The sequence below is a fragment of the Malania oleifera genome, chromosome 6 (genome assembly GCF_029873635.1).
Source record: "Malania oleifera isolate guangnan ecotype guangnan chromosome 6, ASM2987363v1, whole genome shotgun sequence".
In the NCBI taxonomy this organism is placed as follows: Eukaryota; Viridiplantae; Streptophyta; class Magnoliopsida; order Santalales; family Ximeniaceae; genus Malania; species Malania oleifera.
Genome location: NC_080422.1, coordinates 76,932,906 through 76,942,516, shown reverse-complemented (window position 1 = coordinate 76,942,516; position 9,611 = coordinate 76,932,906). Strand labels below are relative to the sequence as shown.

At 34.5% G+C, this 9,611-nt stretch overlaps 1 protein-coding gene across 1 annotated transcript; it reads right to left on the bottom strand.

Annotated features, from left to right (window-relative positions):
* Window positions 1-4,957: 4,957 nt before the first annotated feature.
* LOC131157624 (protein OXIDATIVE STRESS 3 LIKE 2-like) lies at window positions 4,958-9,360 on the bottom strand. Its single transcript, XM_058111922.1, has 2 exons — window positions 8,839-9,360; window positions 4,958-5,660 (listed from the first exon to the last, which is right to left on the bottom strand). Exons 1-2 carry the CDS (start codon window positions 9,132-9,134, stop codon window positions 5,174-5,176), a joined length of 783 nt encoding a protein of 260 aa, XP_057967905.1. The 5' UTR covers window positions 9,135-9,360; the 3' UTR covers window positions 4,958-5,173.
* Between the last annotated feature and the right edge of the window lie 251 nt (window positions 9,361-9,611).

Sequence of the window (9,611 nt, the reverse complement as noted above, 5' to 3'; positions counted from 1 at the left end):
AAGACTGTTCCCTACAAAACTACCAGATCAGAATTGAAAATCGAGCTTTATCTCGATTTTTTTCCAAAACCCAAAAATCTCCGAAACGGGATTCCGATCCATAGAAGTTGTAGAGAATCCTTCCACGATCTTTGTGGTAACTTGAGATTAACGATTCCAGTGACAACCAACCAAGAAATCTAGAGAGATAGAGAGTAGGGAGAGTTTTAAAAAGAGAGAGAGAGAGAGAGAGAGAGAGAGAGAGAGAGAGAGAGAGAGAGAGGATTTAGTTTTTTTAATGATTAAGTAATGAGAAATGATATTTATAGTCATTTGACTCGGGCAAACTCGTCGACGAAATGGTGTCCTCATTGACGAGGCTTTATAGTCTTCTCGTCAACGAATCCTAATATCACTGGTTTCCCGAAACTCCTCGGCTTCTCCTCGTTGACGAGCCTCTGAACTTCGTCGACAAGAGATGCATGGCCTTTGTCGAAAACTCTGGATTTGTCGACGAAACCTATTCAAATACCAATTTTACCCCTCTCTTATTTATTTAAATCCATTTATCACGGTTCAGGTTCTTACAATAATTACTTACTATTTTGGCAACATAGAAAATTTAAAAAATAAAAAATTAAGTTCAAAAATAGAAAATCTAAATCTAGTTTGGAAAATGTTTAATTTTTTTTTTATTTTGAAAATTATGATTTTTAGTTTTATTATTTTTTCTGAATTTTTACTTCAAAATAACTACTACTATTACTATTATTAATTTTGGCAATATATATCCAGAAAAAAAAATTAAAATCTAAAGTCAACTTTTCTCATGTAACACTGAGATCTTTGTTTAATAGAAAATATAAATCTAATTTTGAAATGTTTTTTTTATCTACTTTAAATTTAAGAATCACGATCTTTGTTTTGAAAATTCATAAGTGCATGAAATCATAACAAGTAATATATTGATAAAGAAGGATATTGAACTCACAAGAACTATTTACCTATTAACTATTGAAATTGTTCTAGTTTTAAATTATTTGAAAATCAATAAAAGTGGAGGATTTTGAATCTGAAAAATAAAAATAAATAAATAAATAAAATAAAATTAAATCAACAGATGAAGAATTGACCAAATGCCTAAAAAGAAGAAGATTTCACCCAAGAAGAAAATACTATGGCGTCCGACTCACCTAACCAATCTAATCCCAAATTCTAATTATGCAATCAATCAATTATCATCCTATTTGACGGTAAAATATTCTAACTTATCTAAGGCTCTCTCTCTCAGGTAGAAATAGAATTACCAAACATACAATAACCCGCGATATGTCTATACTAATTTAAAAGCATTAGAGTACATTAAGATTAATAATATTTCACTAAAAAACCACACGAATCACATTGGCACATGTCTGTCTTTCGTTCAATTCATGGCATACATCATATGAAACTAAACTACATGCATCAACTCTCGAATTAACATGAACAAAAAATCACTTAACTATTGGCCAAATAATTGAAAGCATTAAAATAAATGATGTATACTCAAAAGGAATGATAAAATTATGATCACATAGAAATAAGATTCAAAATTGTCATGGAGAGGCTACATCATAACCTTAGCAATTAGCTCATAATAGAATCAAAACAAATCATAATAAATCTAAAATTCATAATAAAATTTGTACAAAGAGAAGATGAAAGAAGTAAAAAGAAAATTGTATGTATATTGAGAATCTCAATCGTCAACAACTCTGATTTGGCCTTTCTCTTCTTCTTCTTTTTCCAAGCTTCAAATTTCTCTCTAATGGCAAAGAAAAACCTCTTTCTTCCCAACTTCGAATCCCTTCTTAATGGTGAAGAAGAATCCTTCTTTTATAAGGCTCTGATCGTCCTCCCTTCTTATCTCCCCAAAACAAGATTCTCCAAATCCCCTTCTTTTTTACCACTATTTTAATGTGCGATTTTTTCTGTTGAGATCTTGCCATATTTGAAAATATTCAACACCAAAGTTGTGGACTTTTTTCTTAACTTTTCGTAGACACCCAGATCGCCTCTTTGGAGTTTTTTAGCAAAAGTTATACTCTAAATACTGAAGTGTGTTTCAAGAAATTCGATAAAGGAATTTGAGTTTGAAAAGGATTCTTGATGAAGGGAATTTGATTTTGAAAAGGAAAGTTTCCTCCTTGACTCCTTTAATTTATTTATTTCTAAACAAAATAAATCAAAACTCTAATAAATAATAAAATTAAACACAAACTAGCATAAAAATAAGAATGAAAGTATGACAAAATTTGTATAGAAATTAAACACATCAATCTTTACTTTATTATTATTTTTATCATTTACTGTTTTGGCAACACAGAAAATCCAAATCTATAAATTTTAAAGTCACATTATTTTTAAAAAATCATTGAAATGTATGGAAAATGCGGTCAAGTCTATGTGTAGTTACATGATTAAGTTCTGTTAATTAACATACAAGACTAAATTTTCATACTCTAAAATATTATAATATAATAATTTTATTAAAAAAAATTATTTTTAAACCATGCATAGCATGGGTCTCGTAGTGTGTGTGTATGTGCATAAGAAAATATTTAGACCAATTAAATATGTCATATTTTAGATAATGATTTGTCTTTTAAAATTTTAAAAATAAATTTCAATTAATCATGATTGGTTTAAGTCAATTTTTTTTTTAAAAAAAATCTATGTATAATGATATAATTAGTTGTTTAAAATGTAATAATAAATTTCAACTTTCGTGTTTGAAAAGTGACTAATTTCATCTTTTCTTATACAAAATCATTGAACAACCCTATAACAATAACAACAACAACAAAACCAAGCCTTAGTCCCACTAAGTGGGGTCGGTTATATGAATCATTTTCCGCCAATTTATATGATCATGGACCATTTCTTTTGATAGATTTAAAAATATTAAATCCTTACTCACTATCTCCTCCCAAGTTATTTTAGGTCTACCCCTACCCCTTCTACTGCTCCCCACAGTAACTAAGTCACTCTTCCTCACATGTGCACTTTAAGACCTACGTTGCAAGTGTTCATACCATCTGAGTCGTCCTTCCTTTATCTTATCATCTATAAGAGCTACACCCTACTTACCACGAATATGTTCATTCCTTAATTTATCTTTCAATGTTATACCACTCGTCCATCTAAGCATCCTCATCTCGGCAACTTTTACTTTTTGGATATTATGTTTCTTCGTCGCCCAACATTCTGATCCATATAGCATAACTGGTTTTATAACTGTCCTATAAAACTTTCCTTTCAATTTTAAGGGTATTCTACGATCACATAGAGCAGTTGAAGAATTTCTCCATTTTACCCAACCTGCTTTAACTCTATGCATTACATCATCTTCAATTTCTCCTTCAGCTTGCATAATAGATCCAAGGTATCGAAATTTACAAGTGTTATTTATTTCTTTATCATCAAATTTAACTTTGTCTCCAATATTCCTCCTATCATTACTAAAATTACCAAAATACTATTCTAAGGGTTTCAACTGAAAAATGAAGATAATATTTTAATATTAACATGACATTTGGAAGAAAAAAAAAAATTTGTTCTAACGTGACAAAACGTTTGACTGTGGCATGGTGCATATGCCAAGTATGATTGTCTTATTCATATTGATCACATTTCTTGACAAAATATTTTGTTATAAAACCTTAAAGGTTTTTTTTTTTTTTTTATTACATAGGAACTCCAGCCACCAACAAGCCCTTTGGACCCCTTGGTACGACACCAAACTTACGGATCAGCGTCCTCCCCCTCAGTTTCGCTGATCAGGTAAAGTCTGGAATGCGGACACGGTTTCCGTGCATCAGTTGGACGTTCGGTTAACCCGACTCCCGCGACACATCTTCATTACCATCCACGATCCCCGCTGACTCACAGAAAACTCTCATCATCCACGGTCCCCGCTGGCTCACAGAACGAACTCTCACCATTCACGGTCCCCGCTAGCTCACAGAGTAAATTCTCACCATCCACAGGTACCGCTGGCTCCGTGAGTGCTGATGTCTACCTGAAATTGAACCCCCGATGCTCTTTCTTACGTACTGATGTCTTTCCACCGCTCCATGCCCGTGAGAGTACCTTAAAGTTTTTTTCTTCACATGGTCCGTGGCTGAGTAATATGGTAATAGAAAATTGAATATTACATTAAATTATGAGCAAATGACACTAATTTTTCCTAAATTTGATAAAAAAAAATTAATAATATACTTATCTCTCAAAAAGGTATCATTTAGCCAAATATAAGGAAAGATCCATATCTTCAACGAATCTCAAGGAAGACTAGTGAAATCTTTGAAATCTCAGCAAAGATTTTTAAAAATTTTAAAACCTTTTAAGGAAATTCTTGTCTTTTTGTTAAACCTCAAAAAAGATTGGGGTCTTTAAATATTTAGCTATAGAAAGTATGCTTACAAAAAAACATAAATGCCCTAGAAGACACAACCCTCCACTTAAATCATCCCATGCATGCTAATAGGGTCATACCTAATTGTTTTACCCCAAATTATGCCGTTAAAGATAACATTTAACAGAAAATGTTGTCATAAAACTCATTTGAAAGAAAATGTATGCACAATGACATATAACTTGAAGAATATAATAACATCATAAACACTCTAATTATAAATTTTGATTTTGGTTATTGCCATTAAATTAAATTTTATGGTGAATGCAGCTATTTGTTTTCATCTTTTCTTTGGGTCTTTCTTTTTATGAAGAGTTTAGTTGTACTAACTAAAAACTAAACTAAACTTTACATTGCATTAAGATACTGGTCAGTGGGGTTCAAGATCATCTGTCCCTGATGTTGTATTTTAGATTTTCACCATACTAAAACAAGCTGATGAGCTTTTAGAAATATAAGTTTGAAGCCTGTAGTATGATACACTGCTGCTTAGCCATTACCGAACAGCAAAAACAAATGGAGAAAACCATACTGCTGCAATAATTTCTCAAAATGCAGTCATTGAATATATAAAACTACTCCTAGCAAGTAGAAGGGGCCCGAACAGAATATCAAACAAAGCAAGAAACCGCTGACAGGAAACCCCAACAACGTGAAAATCTTGCAACTATTCAGATTCATAGTGCAAGAAAGAACCGAATTAAACCAAAGAGAAGAACCCATGTAGTTATTTTTTTAATCATCTCTATTGCTATTTACCAAACCATTGAGGTTGGGACTTGCAGCAGCCACACTTTGTAGATCAGACAATGAGAAAGACCGCCATGAAGGGAAGCTCCGTTGAGGCAGTGACGAAGTTGATCCACTGCTGGTTAATCTTTTACCATGAGGGTGCAGAGGAGGAAGGCATTGAGGAGGTGATGGAGAGCTTGTGCTGGAATTTTCACCACTACTATCACATCCAGAATTGCTCTTGTTTTCTGCAGGAGAAAATTTGTTTCTGCTGAAGTTAGCTGGTTTCTTCAGCATTCCACCAGCATTACTTCTTTGTGGAAAATTGTGGTTTTTCTCACATAAATTATTATGTGCCAGTAAGTTCTTGCGTTTCCTGCTGTAGGCGTTTTCTGGTTTAGCAAGGTCTTTAGTGGAGGAAGAAGATGAAATTTCTGCAAGGCTGGTGAAGGACTTAGACTTTCCAGAATAGAACTTGGATATGCCCTTCCTGAAATGAGCCACATTGCAAAATTAAGAAAATAAGGACCAAAAAGTTTGGTTTCACTCCACAATTTGTATTGTACTAACAAATTGCAGCTTTGATGCATCAGTATAATATGATACTTCAAGGCCTTAAATTATATATGGCAACAAAAATTATTAACTCAGTGCAAAAAATAAGTAATAAGAAAGTGTTTTCAAACATCAGAAAAACTGCAAGGGCTAGATAAGTTACTACTCATCCCAAACATAAGCAATCAAAACAATTCGTCCAGTGAAAAATTCCTCCACATTTGAAGTGGGACACATATTTGAGATGGGACAAGCAACTGATTTGGCAGTGGGTTACATCATCCTAATTCTGCCTGCCCTCTATTTTCCCACAACATAACTTTTAGCACTACCACATTAATAGAAGATGCAATCTGCATGTTGTGAAAACTGACCTTCTGGGATATGCCTATGCACATACACATGGCAAACAAGAAAACAAAAGAAAGAAGAGAAGAACACAAGTGACATGGTTCAACAGTGTGTCTACATCCACACACACTTCAGAAACCTTCACCATTGTGGAATGAAAAATGTCCTAGGTTTTCAACTCTCTGCTACAAATATATATATAGCCCCCATCATGGTAGTCAAAGGTGGAAGGCGCACCGAGGCACAAAGGGACTTGGACCCTAGGTGCAAGCAAATCTGTGCACCGAACAGAAGCGAAGCACAGATCTATTAAAATTATGTGTACAATGTCCTATATAATGGATAATTGATCTATGAAAACTTTAGCAGTAATTTTTTAAACAAAAAACAAATAAACAGCCAGAATCCAGGAAAAGTAAATGCATCAACAATTCTAGAAAAGGAAGAAGAAGGTCACAAGCCAAGAAGAAATGTAGCGCAGAGTCTCTTACTGTTTAACCTGATTGAGATTAGAAGAAGGAAAAGAAGAAAGTAGCAAAGACGAGAAGAACTATAGCACTCTTGAGTGTCAAGATCAAGATTTGAAGGTTTAAAGAAGAAGAAAAAAAAAGGTTCAAAGTTTCAAAGACTTGAAGATACATTCAAAGTCTTTCACGCTGCCTAAGGCTCCAAGCAAAGTGACTTTGAAAAACAAAATAATAAAAAGGTGTGAACAGTCAAACATTCACGACGTGCGCTCATTGTGCATCATTAAGTTCGCTTTGCCTAGAACATTTGAGGAGCTAGTTCTGTCACCCTTCTGCACCTCGCACCTTCATGCACCTCAGGTGCGCTTTTGACAACTATAGACCCATATGAAAACACCAAAATACCCTCATGCATAAGTGTACAGAAACTGCTTCGGATCACAGACTGTACCTCAAGCCTGTCTAGGCCTCCTGCACTCCACAGAAAACCTCCCCCTAACAAAAGACTTCAAGTAGAATGCGCTCTAAATATGAGCCACACCTAAACACAACAACAATTAGAGGCCTATGAGAAGAGGCCTAGGGAAGCAGGAAGAATGTGCTTAAGAAGACCTAAGGCCTCATTCGGAACTTGGAAAGCATTAGGAAAAGAAAAGAAAAATATAAAGAAATTCATTTTAACATGTATTGTTATCAAGGAAAGTATGAAAAAAATAAACCATATAGAAAATCGATGAACAAAAATTTAATTTTACATATCACTATTCACTAGCACTTGTTTTTCTTAATTTTTTTAATTATATCAGAATAAATTCTAATTTTTAATATTATTTGATACAAAGATAAAATATAACGGAAAATGGGTTTCATCCTTATGTTCCGCTCCTTTTCTTTCCTCAAACAAAATCCTTTATCCAAACAGAGCATGAAACTCTAGACCCACCCCAGCATGCTCCCCCATTTTTCTCTACATCTTTTCTTTCCTTTTTTCTCTTCCTTCAAGAGCTCCAATTATGTGTTATACGTTGTAAAGAACATCAATCATGTCATGTACTCTAATCAAAAGGTCTTGAGGGCAAAACTGCAGATGACTAGATCCATTTTTTAATCTCAATCCAACTATTCCTGCTTGCACCTGATTCACAGGCGCACTCATAATGATTATGTAATAATTTGTAATTCTTACCTACGTTAATGGGTTCTTCTAACACATTCACAATGTCTACCTGGCACTCGAAAGCCATCAAAATCTTTCCCAGTTTGCTGCTATAACAGTGAGTATATAGTGTGGTTTATCCTTGATAGTAAAATTCACTTGGATCGCTAATTTAATCAGTGGGAGTACTCCAATTTAGAAGGCCAGAGTGTACAGGACCTTCAAATGAGTAAAAGGTAAAAATTTACCCCAACTTGACAAGTATATAGAAAAATAAATTTGCACATCCTACATAGTTTATACACTTCTCCATTTGTTTCCCAGCACAAAGTTTTTTTGTCCACTCCAATTGTCTTATTAACAAAGCAAAACTGATTAGCAAGAGCCATACGTGAACTTCATCAACTCCCCCGTTCCCCGTCCCCCCATCCTCTTCTTCGAGATTAGAACCAGAAATCAAAATATCTAGGCCCTTGTCCATAAACCCTTTTCACTAGTCCACTGTACTCTGGTCAGACAAATTTTCTATGCAACCAAACAACCAAGGCCGCAGGGGGTGGTCACCCTTTTCCCCTGCCCTAACTTTTATGTAACATTAAACCATTATATTTTTTTTCTTTTAATCTTTTGTATATTCTCTTCTTAAGTCGGCCCCTTTCTTATTATACCTTGCCCTCTAATTCCACCTTCTAAATTATATTTTCTGAGACATGAGATATACTTGTCATAAATCTTGTCCTTACCGCCATCGGCATATAGATGGTTGCTGATAATTCAAACCCAAATCAGTGATTCAAGATTTCGCTTTGTTGATGGGGAAAATTAAGGAACGAGAATAAAAGAGACTAAAAGATCAAAACTTAATCTGATTACTACCTCATCTTAGGACTTAAGAACACTTAAACCTCCACTCAAGGAGGTGAGTCCTTTCATACCCTCGAAAAATCCATTAAGAACCGAATTAGCAAGATAACATTTTAATTCTTTAGAATACTCCCACCCACTTCTCCAATATCTCACCAACCAAACCGACAGCAAAAGAGACTGCAAGAAATCATTCAAGAAAACCTGCTACTCGAAGCACAAAAACAATCCAAACCTACATGATTAATCAACTGAAAAAAGCAAAAAGAACTTACTTCATCGGCAAAACTTCCTCCAAAGCATCCATCGTATCCAACGGTCCCTTGTACGAACTCTGAACCTCACTCTCCCCGCCGTCGTCGCCATCCGACAACGCCCAAAACACATCGCTGTTCCTCCCGATTGAAGAAGAGCTGCACGAATCCGAGTCCCCTGCGGCCTGAAAACCCCGATCCGCGACTAGCACAGCCGGCTCCGGCGAGTCGTAGATTGAAATACACGGCATGCCGTGGTCGAACGCCGGCCTTTGAATTCGATTACGTGGGTTACTACTCTCCAGGGCAATCGACATCGTTCAAAGGAAAGAATTGACGGAGCCAAACAACAATTGATGTGGAGGTATTAATAGCCGACGGACGAGGAAAAAACTATGACGAGCACGTGGGCACCCCGCCATCTCCGTCGTTTATGGGATGTGTGTGTGTGTGTGAGAGAGAGAGAGAGAGAGAGAGAGAGAGGTATGAATTTAATAATTTGTTTTATATTTTTTTTTAAAAAGATAGAATGGCAAAAAGAAGAAAATGAGAGGAAAGATAAACATGAAAGCCTTATCCACATCCTTATATAATAATTTAAAATGGAAATATCAAACAAAGCTTAGCCAAATAGTTTAAAAAATAAAGAAATTCTATTATCTTGGTTAGGAAAAAAACTTTATAATATGTGTATAAAATGTGAAAAAATAAATAGCATCAAATATTGCAGATTGAACGAATAATTGAATAAAAATTAAAGATTTATATTTGATTAATTTAAATGATTAAATAAT

What these genes read in the sequence shown, in the direction of transcription:
- LOC131157624 (XM_058111922.1), bottom strand. Translation starts at nt 9,134, where the DNA reads ATGTCGATTGCCCTGGAGAGTAGTAACCCACGTAATCGAATTCAAAGG. An exon ending in GAGGAAGTTTTGCCGATGAA is followed by an intron (nt 5,661 to 8,838) that starts GTAAGTTCTTTT and finishes GGCTCATTTCAG; the next exon opens with GAAGGGCATATCCAAGTTCT.